Source organism: Gymnodraco acuticeps, unplaced genomic scaffold (assembly GCF_902827175.1).
Source record: "Gymnodraco acuticeps unplaced genomic scaffold, fGymAcu1.1, whole genome shotgun sequence".
NCBI lineage: Eukaryota > Metazoa > Chordata > Actinopteri > Perciformes > Bathydraconidae > Gymnodraco > Gymnodraco acuticeps.
In genome coordinates, this window is record NW_022992036.1 from 8967 (window position 1) to 27500 (window position 18534).

Genomic DNA, 18534 nt, shown 5'->3' on the forward strand with positions numbered 1-18534 from the left:
TCTTTTGGACGGACACTATAATTTACAGTTTTTTACCATGTTCAATCTGAATTAGGGGCAGGAGCTCCAACAAGCCGTGTAGGACAGAGAGTGAATACACAGACTATACAGAGATGCTGTGAGAGAAACCAATGTGAGTTTGGAACATTGAACAATGTAAATATATTCTAGTAGACCTCAACAATGGAATCATGATCAGTAGAAATGGCCATGACATGGGACCTTTAATTTGTTTGCTTCTGACAAATATCTTAAAGCTTTAGTCATTGCTTTATTAAACATAAAAGGGCCATTAATTACAACACATTTTACCATATAAAATATCAGACAACAGCTATTATTATTATTATTATTATTGCATAAGAATACATTAATATCCAAAAGAGAAAGTGATATATGCCAGATTTGATCTCAAAGCTAATTTCCATCTCCAGTCCATATTTGCACTTATTTGCTCTCCCTCACTCGTCTTACTGTGTCTCTGAAAGCACCATTATGATCCTTATATATGCAGACCTATTTGGCACTAAATCTGGTTCTGCTTCAACATTTCTGTCCCTGTCATCATCTAATAATAGGTGTTAGAGCCAGTATTTTTGCTTTGATAAGAAAGGCCACCTAATCATGATGTCTGTAGTCAACACACTATAAAAGACTACAATTCCCACCTCTAAAGTGACAGTGATGGGCAGCAACCTGCTAGAAAGACGCCGTCGAGGCACAGTTTTTAACCGTCCAATTACCCTTTAAAGGTGGGGTAGGTCATTTTGGAGAAATCGGCTCGAGATCGCTAGAATTTGAAAATACACAGCCGGAAAAAATCTGCCACTTCCTTACAGAGCCCCTCCTCCAACACACACGAACGCGCACATGACCAATGAGGGCACGAGATAAGTGTGTGCACAGATGGAAGGCTGACAGGCAGGTAGGCCATCCAGTTACTTTAGCCGGGCCGGCTCAGATGATTGGTCGTGCTTTTTACAGCGCCACGGCTTCCACAGGTGAAATGTTGTTATGTATTTATTGTCAAAGCACTTAAGATATTCATTGCTATCAGGATGTTAAGAGCATTCCATGGAATATAACAAGAAATGTATCTCGAGCCGGTTTCTCAAACTTACCTACTCCACCTTTAAGTTATTAAGTTATATAAGCCTCAAGAAAGAAAGAATACCTAAGTTGTTTGTTATTTTGTTTTGAGCACATCGCATAATATCATCCAAACCATCGGAGGCCAAGCAACTCTTCAACTGTAAGTCATTTAAAGGAAAGAAAACGAGTAAAGAATGTCTGTTTAAGGCGTCTAGGCTTGATAGCAAGGAAGGAAGCCTCGACAATAGGTGTTTCTCTGGCAGAATATAGCCGGTAGCACAGCCGTCTCTGACAGCAGCTCAGTGAGTCAGAGACGGAGATATCTGCTCCCCATCTCACGGTCTTTTAGGCTCTCTAACTTATTGTTCTGTGCTGCTGGGACCTGAGCAGGATTTACTGAGAGATCCTGCTCAGATTCCTCCTCCTGCTCTTGTTAGACATTTCACTTTGGCCCTGAGAAATGTCTGCATGAAGAGGAGTCAGCTCTCCGTCATGATTTATGCAACATGTTTGCTGAGGTGGCGTCACGCATATGAAATAAAGAAAACACGCACAGTGTTCCTGCTGCAGAGAGGAGTCCTTCCACTAGTCTGAGAACGTCCTGACAGGAACAGACGGGTGGTGACTTTATTTGTTTTCATGCATAAGATTATCAAGCAAACCCTTCTTCAGTCTATTGTTGTTCTTCTAATTGTTCTTCTTGTTCTGTTCACTTTCTGAATGAGTTATAACATGTTTAGCTGCAGACGTCATGGTGTATTTGGTGATACTCTAAATGTGATATGATTAATGTGATATGATTATTTACGTTCAGTTGGCAGAAAATGCAGAACAATATCCACCTCAGTTCCTCAAAGTCCAAGTTAAACTTCTTTAATGTCTTGTTTTCTTAGTCCTCCATCCAAACATCTTCTCTTCGATGTGACATCATGGAACGACCGATCTCCATATCTGATCAGTTCCGTTTGAACAATGATTTAAGCGCTTCGATTTGATTAAAGATTATTAAAAAGGTTGGTGATAATTTGACGATGCTGCTCTGATTTTGAGTTATTAAGTCACATGAGCTAATAAACAAATCAAAGAGTTTCAATTAAAAACAGATTTGATCATTCCCGACATCATATCAGCTGTTTTCGATCATACTCTTATATTTACTGCTGAGCTTCAGCTGTCTTTTTCTCATCTATCATATCCTGTAATGCCACTACTGCTTTCTTGATGTAAAAAAGTACAAAAAAGCTTGCAAATGTCTTTCTCGAAGTTACATTAACACTCAACATCTATAAAGCACTTTTCAAAGTACTGAAAAGATTGTTGTAATGAGAAACTGTGCAACTTATGTCTCTGTGGAAAAGAATAAAGCAAGCATGCATTACAGTATGTAAACTCATGCATTTTGATCCTCCACAGAAACAGTTTTCCATCAGATACAAAAAAGTATTTAGTCAGCCACCAATTGTGCAAGTTCTCCCACTTAAAAAGATGAGAGAGGCCTGTAATCTTCATCCTAGGTACACTTCAACTATGAGAGACAGAATGGGGGGAAAGAATCCAGGAAATCACATTGTAGGATTTTTAATGAATTAATTGGTAAATTCCTCGGTAAAATAAGTATTTGGTCACCTAGAAACAAACAAGATGTCTGGCTCTCACAGACCTGTAACTTCTTCTTTAAGAGCCTCCTCTGTCCTCCACTTGTTAACTGTATTAATGGCACCTGTTTGAACTCGTTATCAGTATAAAAGACACCTGTCCACAACCTCAAACAGTCACACTCCAAACTCCACTATGGCCAAGACCAAAGAGCTGTCAAAGGACACCAGAAACAAAATGGTAGACCGCAGGCTGGGAAGACTGAATCTGCAATAGGTAAGCAGCTTGGTGTGAAGAAATCAACTGTGGGAGCAATTATTAGAAAATGGAAGACATACAAGACCGATGATAATCTCCCTCGATCTGGGGCTCCACGCAAGATCTCACCCCGTGGGGTCAAAATGATCACAAGAACGGTGAGCAAAAATCCCAGAACCACACGGGGGGACCTAGTCAATGACCTGCAGAGAGCTGGGACCAAAGTAACAAAGGCTACCATCAGTAACACACTACGCCGCCAGGGACTCAAATCCTGCCAGACGTGTCCCCCTGCTTAAGCCAGTACATGTCCAGGCCCGTCTGAAGTTTGCTAGAGAGCATTTAGATGATCCAGAAGAGGATTGGGAGAATGTCATATGGTCAGATGAAACCAAAATAGAACTTTTTGGTAAAAACCCAACTAGACGTGTTTGGAGGAGAAAGAATGCTGAGTTGCATCCAAAGAACACCATACCTACTGTGAAACATGGGGGTGGAAACATCATGCTTTGGGGCTGTGTTTCTGCAAAGGGACCAGGACGACTGATCCGTGTAAAGGAAAGAATGAATGGGGCCATGTATGGTGAGATTTTGAGTGACAACCTCCTTCCATCAGCAAGGGCATTGAAGATGAAACGTGGCTGGGTCTTTCAGCATGACAATGATCACAAACACACCACCCGGGCAACGAAGGAGTGGCTTCGTAAGAAGCATTTCAAGGTCCTGGAGTGGCCTAGCCAGTCTCCAGATCTCAACCCCATAGAAAATCTTTGGAGGGAGTTGAAAGTCCGTGTTGCCCAGCGACAGCCCCAAAACATCACTGCTCTAGAGGAGATCTGCATGGAGGAATGGGCCAAAATACCAGCAACAGTGTGTGAAAACCTTGTGAAGACTTACAGAAAACCTTTGACCTCTGTCATTGCCAACAAAGGGTATATAACAAAGTATTGAGATGAACTTTTGTTATTGACCAAATACTTATTTTCCACCATCATTTTCAAATAAATTCTTTAAAAATCAGACAATGTGATTTCCTGGATTCTTTCCCCCCATTCTGTCTCTCATAGTTGAAGTGTACCTAGGATGAAAATTACAGGCCTCTCTCATCTTTTTAAGTGGGAGAACTTGCACAATTGGTGGCTGACTAAATACTTTTTTGCCCCACTGTATTTTGGGGTGAACTTCATTTCTGAAATTCACTCCGGCACCCAGGGGAGAGGTCCTGCAGCCGAGAAAACAATCTAACCGGGAGTGGGAACATTTAACGGGAGATTGCAGACGATTTCACCGTTGAGGGAACGTACGTGTGTGTGTGTGTGTGTGTGTGTGTGTGTGTGTGTGTGTGTGTGTGTGTGTGTGTGTGTGTGTGTGTGTGTGTGTGTGTGTGTGTGTGTGTGTGTGTGTGTGTGTGTGTGTGTGTTCCAGTTGCCTATGCCACAGAGTCCCCGGGCCCCCACAACATCACCATCTGAATCCAATCCACAGTCTGAGGGATTGGGAAGCAAATTGACAGTGTCACATTTCATATCACTGCAGAGGGGCCAGCAGGGTATGTGTGCGTGTGTGTGTGTGTGTGTGTGTGTGTGTGCATGTGTGTGTGTGTGTGTTATAAAGAGAGGAGAGTGTGTGTAGGGAGGAGGGATGGGGGGCGTGCAGATGCATTGACACCTACAGTAAAATACAGAAAAACAGGGAACATAACCATATTATTTTTCGAAATATTATGCCGACATAATCATTTACACACCGTTTGATTTCTGCAGCTTCACCCCTTATGATTGTTTTGTGTTCATCATGTTTTCTCCAAACGTTCTCACTGAGAAACGAGATCATTGTGTTGATTGGTAAGGTTAAGAGGTGCTTATGTGACTTTAGACAGAGCCAGCTGTTTCCACCTGTTTTTTCAGTTTAACCAAAGATCTTATTTCAGGATAACAACCAAAGACAAATCGATTCTGATTCCGATTCTGAACACATTCAAACAACCTTTGACGTATAGACCAGGGAACCTTGAAGAGGTAAATGCTGGCTCATTCCAGGGTTTAAGGACTCATTCCTGCAGCACGGTGCAGTTACACAACCTGTGTGCAGCGTGGCAGAGGAAAGTGGTGGCAGTGAGTAAACCGGGTGTTAATCTGGGATTGTGTGAGCCTTGAGCTGCTTCACACTGAGAGATGATGAGAGAGGCGTCAGAGCCATATGTCAACCAGCAGAACATGGGAAACATGAGGAACGAGAGCAGATGAATGTGCAACCAGCAGAGAAACACATTAGTAAGTTGTTGGAAACTTGCCCAAAACACTTATATTTATAATTTCAAAACTAAAATCTGCATTTAATGTTACGGGTAACAGTGCGGAAAGTCACTAAGTACATTTACTTAATTATTAAACAGGGGACCTATCATGCAAAATGCACTTGTGTACGTCTTTTATAATATGTGTCCCCGGTGTGTCTGGGAACTCACCAAGTGTCAGAAAACACAACCCTCTCTCTTTTCCTCCATACCCAAATCTCTAAAAACGGGGCTGCAACGGAGCTGATCCAGACTGATCCAGATTTGAAATATCTCTGATGTCAGGAACGAGGAGCTCCGCCTATATGGCCAACTCTCCACCTATCAGGGGAATGGGGGGTTGGGCCCAAGACCCCAGGAAGTGCGCCGGAGTCTGATGAGAATATTCGTGATGGCCAAACAGCGGTACTACACTTCCTTTAGGTTGCTGGGCCCGGAAACACTTATTCCCATTGACTTACATGGGGAAAGAGTGGTCTGTAACTCGTTGGATACTTTTTTTTAAACTAAATAAACTACCCAGTATGAACGTTTGTATAGCCCTTATTAAAAACATTCGTTCCTCAAGTTGTAAAAATGTGCTAATAACGTTATTCTGAGAGTTATTTGCCTCTGCATTATGAACGCGCATCTAACCCACGGGATCGCGCCGCCCGGCACGTTCATGTTACGTGTTCAGCAATACATGCGTTTATCTTTACCCATGGATGCACAATAACAACGGACCCATATCGCCTTACTGCCACGGAGCTGTAATAATGGATATATTGCACATGTTTGCTGTAATTCATCATTTGTAAAACATTATACTACATGGGCTGTATGATTAAATCTTGTACCGTAAATGTTGTATTAAATAAAGTTAATATTACCGACGTTAGATTAACGTCCCTGTAGCTTATTATTGCACTAAGAAGCTTATTGCACTGTATAAGCTATATAATAAGCTATAATATAAGTATAATAAGCTTCTTATGCAATAATTCTTTCATGCTAAATGAAGCTCTGTTGGATATCACTAGATCCTGTTACAGCGTAATATAAGTACATAACGATTGATGTGTACATTAGCATAATTACTAGCTAGCCGCTAGCTGCTAACTGCCGCCTCGTTAATATCAAATCCATCATAATAACAATCCATTACCATGCTGTCATGAACGCACGGTGCTGTTACGTGTACGCAAATTGACGTGCTTGATGTGAACGAGCATTTTCGTTAAAGTTGCGCATGCGCTATGAGTGCACATACTTCTCAGGCATGCTGGGTAATCTGTGACGTTTCACTCTCTCAAAAGTTGGGGCCATTTTATCATCATGCGCTAATGAGCAACTCTCATAGGAATGAATGAGGCCCCGCCTCCCACGCTGTATCCAGTTCTTATTATACATCCATGGTTGGGCCACGGCCGCTCGAAAGCGCTGTAATACATATGCCAGGCCTGTAAGTGGCGCTGTAGTCTGCCACAAAAGCAGCGAAGAAGACTTCCCGCGCATGGTTGCCCTTCTGTTTATTCTCCGCTGTGGCTCTTTTTCTCCCTCCCTGAGGCAAGCGTTTGCTCCCGCTGCTGTAATTCAATGCAATCCCTCCCCGTCGAGGCAAGCACTGTAATTCTCTCCGGTTAGTCCACCAGCAGATGACAAACACCCACCTCTCCGCCTCTTCCAAGGAACGAGGGGACCGTGCGGCAGAGTTTCAGTTAGATTTGTTTTCGCCGGTCAACATGTCCGTTCAAATTTAAATCTTCCGGACAAAATTAGAAAAGTGCCGGTCAAAGGTCTTCTTTGTTATTTATTGAGCTTTAAAACAAATGAATAACGACTCTATATAATCATATATAAGAATAAAACACGGAGGACGGAGATCTCTTTTCCTCCCCCTCTTCTCCCTGCTGCAGCCCAGCAGCTGATCAGAGCAGGGGGCGTGGTCAGCTGCAGCTCATTTGCACTAAAGCTACGTCACAGAATCAGCCCCTGCAAAAACAGGGCTGGGAAAAGAGCAAATAGAGCGAAATGAGGCATGGCTAAAATGCAGGATCTGTTTGGTATTTTGAAAAAAAAACTATATTTATATACTTTATATAGGTATGGCCCTACAATATATTGTTCAAATATAGCATGATAGGTCCACTTTAGGTGCAATTTGATGTACTTCATACTAGTTGAGTCTCTCATTTTTTTTTTTACTTTACTGTAGTCTTGTGCTTTTACTCAACTGCAGGACTTTTAAGTTGTTGGAAACTTGCCTAAAACACTCATATGTTCCTCATTTCAAAACTAAAATCTGTATTTATGTGGTTACATTTATCAGTGGTGGAAAGTAACTAAGTACATTTACTTAAATACACTGATTAAGTGGAATTTTGAGAAACGTTAGGCTACTTTTTGGAGACAAATATATTTGAGTTTTTACTCCACTACATATTTTTTTACTCCAGTAGTCACCAGTTTCCAGAGGTTGGAGAAGTACTCAGATCTTGTACTTGAGTAAAAGTAGAAGTACTCAGATCTTGTACTTGAGTAAAAGTAGAAGTACTCAGATATTGTACTTGAGTAAAAGTAGAAGTACTCAGATCTTGTACTTGAGTAAAAGTAGAAGTACTCAGATCTAGTACTTGAGTAAAAGTAGAAGTACTCAGATCTTGTACTTGAGTAAAAGTAGAAGTACCAGAGTGTAGGAATACTCTGTTACAGTAAAAGCATTCAAAATGTTCCTCAAGTGAAAGTAGAAAAGTATTCTCATCAAAATATAGTGAAAGTAGCGACAGTGAAAGTAGTCGTTGTGCAGATTGGTCCATTTCAGAATAATATATATGATATGTTTTATAATGATTGATCTTGAAAGTGTTCTCAAAGCTGGTGAAGGTGCAGCTAGTTTGAATGGCTTTGTATACTGCAGGGTAGCTTGTGAATATTCTGTATATATAAATAACTCTTCACGTTCTCCTCCTGATGGTCAGGCTGCTCATTCTTTAGTTTCTGTCGCCCTCTGGTGGTCAGTCTGTTAAAACAGGATCTGATCTTGAAGCATTGTTGGAAATCTAACTTCGATACTAGATCAACTTTATTATCATTGCACAAATAAATGCACTTTGCATCCAACCAGGAAGTGCAAAGAGAAGTAAAGTGCATGAGCTTTCAATGAACTCACATAACAAACAATGTAGTAATAATGTACATAAATGCATAAGTATAGTAAATATATTTGGATAAAGTGATACAAAAATAAGTTAGAGTAAGAGGGGTGGTCCTGCTCAGACACACACTCACACACTCAGACACACACACGGCACCATGGCGGCAGCCAGCAACACCTACGACGTGGTGGTGGTCGGCGGAGGAATATCAGGTTGGTGCAACATGACAAAAACGTCCTCTCTCTCTGCAGGGCACACACACACACACACACACACACACACACACACACACACACACACACACACACACACACACACACACACACACACACACACACACACACACACACACACACACACACACACACACACACACACACACACACACACACACACACACGCACCGCTGTATCTCAGCCTGTTAAGTAACAGCTAACTTCGTGTTACATAACGTTCAGACGGGAGGGGGGTCGTGGATTATTACGGGTTGCATGTGGAAGTCTTTCTGTAAATGCTTGTTTGTAATGTGTCTGAGCCAATTAGAGTCGCTGTGTGCTGCTGTGATTCATGCACGTCTGCTTCAGCATATGTTGTTGTACTCTGAGCAGCTGTCAGGTGATGTAAGGCTGCTTACATCATGCATGTGAGTCCTGCATCAGTTAGAACTGCATGGTAATACCGAGCTATCAGGGTGGATTTATTCTAGTTGCAGCAATAACAGTGTCGTAATACTCTGATCATGGTGAGGCTTCCTTAGAAAGCACACTGTCTCGTTATAAACACTTGATTTCATGAACAAGGGTGGTGTGTAGTTCCTGAGTAGTGATGTGCAGACTGACTTGGTTCCTTTGTTTTTGATTGAAGTAAATAGACGCTTTTAGAACATTATTTCTCTCAGAAGTCTTTTCTCAAAGCGCTCTCCGCCCCTTTAGGGTGGGTTAAATATCTCTCAAAAATAACAACATAGTACTATTGTGATTCCTGGTGTCACTAGCAGAGATTGTGCAGCTCCTCTGAAAGCACACTGTCTCGTTACAAACACTTGATTTCATGTGAAGAAAGGGTGGTGTCTAGTTCCTGGAGACTAGTGATGTGCAGACTGACTCCACATAATCGGTTATTTTGTTTTGATTCTAGTAAATCCATGCTTTTAGAAAACTATTGATCTCAGAAGTCTTTCTTAATAACGCTGTCCGCCCCTTTAGGGTGGGTTAAATATCTCTTGGGTTCTTTAAACTTGAATAATTTAAATCAATTTCAAATATGGCTCTTTTTTTGCTACCTGCACCAAAACATTTGTCCTCAATGCATTACCAGTCATATATAACTGCATTCATAAAGGTAAAACATTCATTATATTGCATTGATTCAGCACGACACCTGCGTTTAGGCAGGCTATGCAAAGCTTAATACAGTGTTACAGAAGTGTTAATGATCAACAATCGATAGGGCATATGTGCTGTGATCGGTAGGTGTTGTAATAGTGAGAAACAACATGTTTAAAATCACATGTCATGCCTCACATGAATAGCTTTCTTTGCAGTTCGATGTCACGCAAATACTGGAAAAAGGTATCACTGTGTTGCCGTTCTTTGTAGGCGGAAACATGACTTTCTAACTAGAATTGGGATCTTTTGAGGTGCTGTAAATGTAGACGCTCCAGAAACCTTTACTGGAGTCTGATTACTCTGAGTCTTTTCTTGCTTATATCTTTCTTACAGTGCAGACGCTTTTCCGCTTGCTCTTGCCTGATTTTCCTATTCTTATTCTCTGAAAACTTCAAGCAGCGGCTCCTGGACATTAACTTATCACTGGGACAGTTCATCTTCGTAAATAGACGGAGGGTTTCAGCCATATTTCAACATTTTTACGACGACCTCAGTCTTACAGTAGCGTGGCCTAGCAACAGCTAAAGCCTGGTAGGCTACTGCATGCTATTTAGCTTAAGCTAGTTGGTAGCAAAATGCCTCCGTTCTCTACAGATGACTTCCACAAACTTATACAGAAGATAGCTGTGTTGGAAATGAAAATGCAACGGTTGGAAGTTAACGTGGAAGTGAATGGACTAGGTTGGAATGACACGACTTTACCAGTGTTGCAAAATAATGGAAAAGGGTATGCTAACTCAAAGCTAGTTAGCAGCTACAAGGATTCCGAGGAACAGGAGGGCTGTGTACCGGGTAATAAATCTACAAGTGGTAGTCCTCCCTGGAACTCTCTGGGTGCAAAGCCTAAGAGTAAATCATTTCCATGGGATTTGGGAGGACGGATAACAGGCAGAGCCCAGCGCTCTGAAATCTGTGATGCGACCGGCTGGCCTGCATTGTTATCACCCAGGAAGAGCGCCTCTTCAACCCCTGTTCCTACTAGGAAACAGCGGTGGACAGCTGCTAAAGGGAGAATTACAAACAATCCTCCTAAACCACCAAGTGTGCCAATCCAGAACAGATACGCTCCGCTGACCGAGAACCGGAGATCTCTTTCTGATGACCTGGATAACCTGTCCTCTTCACACAGCAGGGAAGGACCCTGTAAGTAAGGACCAATAGCTACTCCAAAAGTAAAAGGCTAGAGGGAAAGCTAACGACTGGGCCTGAAACTCTGATTGTGGGTGACTCTGCTGTAAGAGATGTAAAAAGTCTGTGTAGTAAGAACAACACCAAAGTACTCTGTTTTCCCAAGGATGTGGTCTCTGACTTGGCTGAGAAGATCCTGCATATTGGGGCTGAACATCAGACTGTGAAGAATGTGGTACTACATATTGGAACAAATGATGTTGTGAAACAAGAGTCAGAAGTGCTGAAAAAAGACTTTAAATGTCTGTTGGAAACTGGAGAGATTCAGCAGATTGTTTGCACTGAACACCTGGCTTTCAACGGCCTGTACTGACCATTCTGACCATTTTATTGACAATTTTAACTTTTTCTGGGATCGCAGACATCTTTTCAAGGCAAATGGAGTTTGCCTGAACAAGTCAGGAGGGAAATTGTTTATCTCTAACATATTCAACTGCCTGCGTCATCAATCTGTTCCCTCTGCCAAGGACAAGCAACAAGAGGAATCAAAACAGGAGAAAGACACAACACATCGCGCAGACAACCCTGAAGAAGTATCACTGCACCCGCCTGAGGAATGTTCTGATTATGGGAGACCTATGAGACACATGGAGGAGTCTCGACTGCCCGTCACCCCCCCTGTCAACGCCTTTGAGGATACTCTTCATTCATCCCCCAGCTCTCTCTACTCTCCGCTCACCCTTTCACCCTCGCCCTCCCCCCTGGAGTTCGATGACCGCATGAAGGCGAAACGCAGGGTTGGCAACATGTCCTTTACCCCCTGCCCCTCAACGACGTCCACCAAAATCACCGAAGCAGAGACGCACACCATCTCCCCCGGCATCATCACCATGCCTACCACAATCATCCAAACCAAAACAATACAAGGAACATGGAAGCAGATTTCCAAACCCCCCTTTCTACAGTGTAGCCCTCACCCTGCCCTCCTATGATGAGAGGAGCAGGGTGGTGGGTCCTCCCTCCCCTTCAAAGCCTGATAGGGATGTGTGTGTACAAAACGCTGCAAACTCATATCTGCTGGGTCCAGGCTCAAGGGCGTATGGCACTCTCAACTCTTTCCAGGACATGCCGGGGCCCTGCCTGCATATAGCTTTGCCGATATCTGTGTTGATAGGTAATAGATTAAGAGCGGTGAATCATAGAAACAGGAAGCGCTCAAACGTTTGTGTGAGTTTATCACATTTAGCAGTGATTCCATGTCAGCCACAGCTTGTTACAAAAAACATGACTGATAGTGTGTTTCAACAAACTTAAACTAGCTTTATTAAATGTCAGGTCTTTGGCAGGAAAAACATTTTTAATCAATGATTTTATCACTGAGCACAATCTCGATTTATGTTTTTAACAGAAACTTGGATTGAACAAAATAACAGTGCAGCTGTTCTTATCGAATCAACCCCTCCCAACTTTAGTTTTATGAGTCAGGAAAGAATGCATAAGAAAGGGGGTGGAGTTGCTATTCTGTTCAATGATTCCCTTCAATGCAGGAAGACATCTTATGGGAACTTTGATTCTTTTGAATATGTGGCCCTTCAGCTGAAATGCTCCTCTCGAGCTCTGTTCCTAAATATCTATAGACCACCCAAATACTGTGCAAGCTTTGTTGATGACTTTACTGAACTGCTGTCTATAGTGTGTATTGACTTTGACCGTCTAGTCATTGTTGGTGATTTTAACATCCATGTTGACAACCCCCAGGACAGAGGGGCTAAAGAACTGTTTTGTGTTCTTGATAGCTATGGACTGACTCAGCATGTGACGGAGCCCACGCACAATAAGGGGCACACTCTGGACTTAATTATCTCAAAGGGTCTGAATATCTCTAAGGTTGTGGTGACTGATGTTGCACTCTCTGACCATTCCTGTGTTTTCTTTGAGAGCTCTATTTCTGTTCACAAGAATGTTCAAAAAGAGGTAACCACAAAGCGATATTTAACTGAAAACACTAGGGAAATGTTTACTCAGGATGTTTCTTCCACACTTGCCCCTGCTAACATCTCAGTAAATGAGCTAGTAGATCATTTTAATTCAAAAATTAAAAATGTTATAGATGCCATTGCTCCAACTAAGGTAAAGGAAGTGTCTGGCAAGAAAATATCTCCATGGAGAAAGGCCATGAGCGTGAGAACAGAAAAAAGAGAATGTCGAAAAGCTGAACGCAGGTGGCGAAAAACAAATCTCCAGGTTCACTTTGAAATCTATAAAGAGAGACTTGGCCTTTATAATTTGGAATTGAAAAACGCACGACAATCGTTCTTCTCTGACATCATTACCAAAAACAAAAACAACGCACAAAGCAGAAGGGAATTGAGTAGGGACTTGAGGACACACACACACACACACACACACACACACACACACACACACACACACACACACACACACACACACACACACACACACACACACACACACACACACACACACACACACACACACACACACACACACACACACACACACACACACACACACACACACACACACACACACACACACACACACACACAATATATATAGAAATGCACGAAAAAACAAAAAACAATCAAAAATACTCAGAAACAAAACACACAATAAACTGAAAATACACACATATTCTTCCTCTGCTGGCCCGGTGTTTGGGTATGAACTCACGCTTGAGAAAAATACACAAAAAGACACACAAGGTCGATTTCAAGACGAGTAAAATATTTATTTCACATTTTTTTCTGTTTAAGTATCACCAGCTTTGTTTGAGGAATTAAAGACATCGAAGAACTGTCACAGGAAGAGTCTCAGGGAAACACAGATGGAGGGTTGGATAATGTGTGTTTCTGCAGGATGGAGTGTGTGTGCTGGCTTTGTTCGTTCACTGAAGTCAGAAAAACACCTTCCAGAAAATGCTTAAAATGTGAGCTGTGGTCTAAACGTGACTCAAACCAGTGCATGAGCTGATAGAAAGGGAAGGTCATTCAGCAGATAGAGACATCACACAACAAGGGAGACAGATAGTAAAACACTGCGATCACAACACACACACACACACACACACACACACACACACACACACACACACACACACACACACACACACACACACACACACACACACACACACACACACACACACACACACACACACACACACGGCTTTATTGGAGATAAGCAGTTTGATCGTGGGGAGGATTTCCATAGTTTTGAAAAGTTAGCATCTGTCTGGTTCCTTCGAGAAAAAGATAATGATTTTTTAAATATATTTTTGGATTATTGCAGAGAATGAACTCTTATCAGTGGGATAATCTCCACATAATAACACAGATGTATGATTTCTTAAGTAAAAAGCCTACTTACCGCTTTAAAGGAACTATGACATGAGTCACAATGCTAAGCTAACGGCGGCTAATGTCCGGCTGTTCTTAAATTCACCAGTGGGTTATTTAATGAAGTCGTAGAATAAAAATCTCTTCAGCTTATGTTAACCCCAGACCTGTTTCAGGCTAATAACCAAAAACACATTCAGAAAACCATTGACTTTCAGACCAGGGAAGCAGGAAGTGCTAAAATGCTGAGTCATTTCCTGGTTCTTTGACTTATTCAGAGGGGTGTCACAGTCACACAGGCACTTGAGAGAGAGAAATGACACAAAACACTACCATTAAGGCACGACAGATAACTATACTCACAAACACACACCCGTCTTCGGGACAAAAACAGCATGATTCAACACCCTTTACCAGAAAAATCATGTATCATCTCGCTTCAAAATCAGATTCCCATTATGTTACGGGATAAGAAAAAGCCTCCTACTCTGACAGATGATTTCTAAAAGCTCATCATGGATTGAAGTGCTCTCAAAGTGGCCAAAAATGAATATTTCCTGCGAGTAGGCAGCTGTGTTTCTCGACTGTGAATTAGGATGTACTTCTCTATATGTCCGTGTGTTGTTTGTGGGAATAATGCGTCATTTATTCATCTGTTTTCTGAGGTTTATCTCAAAAAGAGGCAATTTTCTGCACTCTTTAATGCATCACAATGTTAATCATAAGCTAGATTTTGTGGGATTTAAAAGCATGAAATGTGTATTAATAGTGTTTTTGGTTAGCTACCGCACTACTTTTGTATAGAAATACATATATATCTATAAATCAAAACGCAGCGACAAAGAGTTTGTGTTATTAGTCTGAAGAAAATACATTCGAATGCTTTCATTACATTTACTAAAAGATAACAGAGCAGCTTAGTAGCCCGACATCACCACTAAATACACATTTTAATAAAAGGATAAGGCTTATTATGCATTTTCTATTCTGCTTTTTTTTTAAATTGACAACAAATCCCATGCATACTGAGAATTAATGACTGTCTCATTAATTTCTGACTTTTTGAAGCCTTGTTAGACCCTTGCTTGTTGGTTAACACAGTAAACATTGCATTTGTTGGGGACTATTTTCAGACGTGAATTTGGTGATTTTGTGAGTCATATCTTAAGAGATTCATTTAAAATGAGTGTAGGATCTTGCAGGCCTTAAAGGGCCCAATTATGCTAATTTTCAGGTGTTCAGGTATTTTAATTTACGTACCTTAAGTAACGTAATTAACTCAAAGTGTTTTCATGGGATTTATTGACAACAAGCTAGCATCCCAACAGCCTTATCCTTAAAACCTGCTCTGTGATTTTGCAGCGGGCATCTCATCAGGAGTAACAGCTGCTCGGCCAGAATAAATTAGCACCTAAAATCAGCAGAGGTAATTAAGACACACACACACCTCTCACACACACCTCACACAAACACATAGAAAGCATAATGAGTCGATAAACTCACATGTAAGACTGAATGTCATTGGCAATGTGTGTACTGTTAATAGTGATTTACATATATTCTGTATACTTTTTATGATTCTTTCCTTCATTGGTTTCACATCTGGACCTCAGACGTGGATTCAAACAATTCCTCTGTCTCACTTTCTCACACAGAGTGACGGTGCGTCAGTGATTTTTTACTCGATACAGTTCACTACTCTGCAGATTGGGACATAAAGTAGTGCAGTAAAGAGTCTGTTGTGGTTTAACTCCGAGGAATGAGACCCTTTTTGTAGATCACCAGGCCGGAGACAGTGGCCACAGAAAGGAAGGCGGAAACTCCCATACATTTCAAGAGACCGCCGACTGAAGGCAGGTTTCTCTCCCAGAAAGTGGTGACAAACGGGATTGCTGGCACTTCCTGTTGAAGGGAAAGGAGGAGACGATGTTAAGGTTGCATATATTTGAGTTTTATTTGAATAGGTTCATAGAGATTTCTCTCACCACAGACTGAGGCTCCGTCTGCCAGATCTGACTCTTGTCGATTTTCTTCATTACACACAGGACCTGCAACAGAAGATTGGGTGTGTTTAAAGAGTCCTCTCCTGCTGATGTTCAGGTGTATATCAGTATGTAGTTTCTCTACTTTAAAGAGTCCTCTCCTGCTGATGTTCAGGTGTATATCAGTATGTAGTGTCTCTACTTTAAAGAGTCCTCTCCTGCTGATGTTCAGGTGTATATCAGTATGTAGTGTCTCTACTTTAAAGAGTCCTCTCCTGCTGATGTTCAGGACTATATCAGTATGTAGTGTCTCTACTTTAAAGAGTCCTCTCCTGCTGATGTTCAGGTGTATATCAGTATGTAGTGTCTCTACTTAAAGAGTCCTCTCCTGCTGATGTTCAGGTGTATATCAGTATGTAGAGTCTCTACTTTAAGAGTCCTCTCCTGCTGATGTTCAGGTGTATATCAGTATGTAGTGTCTCTACTTTAAAGAGTCCTCTCCTGCTGATGTTCAGGTGTATATCAGTATGTAGTGTCTCTACTTTAAAGAGTCCTCTCCTGCTGATGTTCAGGTGTATATCAGTGTGTAGTGTCTCTTCTTTAAAGAGTCCTCTCCTGCTGATGTTCAGGTGTATATCAGTATGTAGTGTCTCTACTTTAAAGAGTCCTCTCCTGCTGATGTTCAGGTGTATATCAGTATGTAGTGTCTCTACTTTAAAGAGTCCTCTCCTGCTGATGTTCAGGTGTATATCAGTATGTAGTGTCTCTACTTTAAAGAGTCCTCTCCTGCTGATGTTCAGGTGTATATCAGTATGTAGTGTCTCTACTTTAAAGAGTCCTCTCCTGCTGATGTTCAGGTGTATATCAGTATGTAGTGTCTCTACTTTAAAGAGTCCTCTCCTGCTCATGTTTAGGTGTATTTCAGTATGTAGTGTCTCTACTTTAAAGAGTCCTCTCCTGCTGATGTTCAGGTGTATATCAGTATGTAGTGTCTCTACTTTAAAGAGTCCTCTCCTGCTGATGTTCAGGTGTATATCAGTATGTAGTGTCTCTACTTTAAAGAGTCCTCTCCTGCTGATGTTCAGGTGTATATCAGTATGTAGTGTCTCTACTTTAAAGAGTCCTCTCCTGCTGATGTTCAGGTGTATATCAGTGATGTAGTGTCTCTACTTTAAAGAGTCCTCTCCTGCTGATGTTCAGGTGTATATCAGTATGTAGTGTCTCTACTTTAAAGAGTCCTCTCCTGCTGATGTTCAGGTGTATATCAGTATGTAGTGTCTCTACTTTAAAGAGTCCTCTCCTGCTGATGTTCAGGTGTATATCAGTATGTAGTGTCTCTACTTTAAAGAGTCCTCTCCTGCTGATGTTCAGGTGTATATCAGTATGTAGTGTCTCTACTTTAAAGAGTCCTCTCCTGCTGATGTTCAGGTGTATATCAGTATGTAGCTGTCTCTACTTTAAAGAGTCCTCTCCTGCTGATGTTCAGGTGTATATCAGTATGTAGTGTCTCTACTTTAAAGAGTCCTCTCCTGCTGATGTTCAGGTGTATATCAGTATGTAGTGTCTCTACTTTAAAGAGTCCTCTCCTGCTGATGTTCAGGTGTATATCAGTATGTAGTGTCTCTACTTTAAAGAGTCCTCTACTGCTGATGTTCAGGTGTATATCAGTATGTAGTGTCTCTACTTTAAAGAGTCCTCTCCTGCTGATGTTCAGGTGTATATCAGTATGTAGTGTCTCTACTTTAAAGAGTCCTCTCCTGCTGATGTTCAGGTGTATATCAGTATGTAGTGTCTCTACTTTAAAGAGTCCTCTCCTGCTGATGTTCAGGTGTATATCAGTATGTAGTGTCTCTACTTTAAAGAGTCCTCTCCTGCTGATGTTCAGGTGTATATCAGTATGTAGTGTCTCTACTTTAAAGAGTCCTCTCCTGCTGATGTTCAGGTGTATATCAGTATGTAGTGTCCTCTACTTTAAAGAGTCCTCTCCTGCTGATGTTCAGGTGTATATCAGTGATGTAGTGTCTCTACTTTAAAGAGTCCTCTCCTGCTGATGTTCAGGTGTATATCAGTATGTAGTGTCTCTACTTTAAAGAGTCCTCTCCTGCTGATGTTCAGGTGTATATCAGTATGTAGTGTCTCTACTTTAAAGAGTCCTCTCCTGCTGATGTTCAGGTGTATATCAGTATGTAGTGTCTCTACTTTAAAGAGTCCTCTCCTGCTGATGTTCAGGTGTATATCAGTATGTAGTGTCTCTACTTTAAAGAGTCCTCTCCTGCTGATGTTCAGGTGTATATCAGT

At 41.5% G+C, this 18534-nt stretch overlaps 1 protein-coding gene across 1 annotated transcript in view; it reads right to left on the bottom strand.

Moving 5' to 3' along the window:
- Positions 1–13622: 13622 nt before the first annotated feature.
- Positions 13623–18534, bottom strand: part of mao (monoamine oxidase) — a 74951-nt gene continuing 70039 nt past the window's right edge. The window contains exons 14-15 of the mRNA XM_034201659.1: positions 16240–16302; positions 13623–16156 (exon numbers count right to left, since the gene is read on the bottom strand). Coding sequence (XP_034057550.1) covers positions 16001–16156; positions 16240–16302 — 219 coding nt within the window. The 3' untranslated portion in view covers positions 13623–16000. The remainder of the gene's footprint in view (positions 16157–16239; positions 16303–18534) is intronic.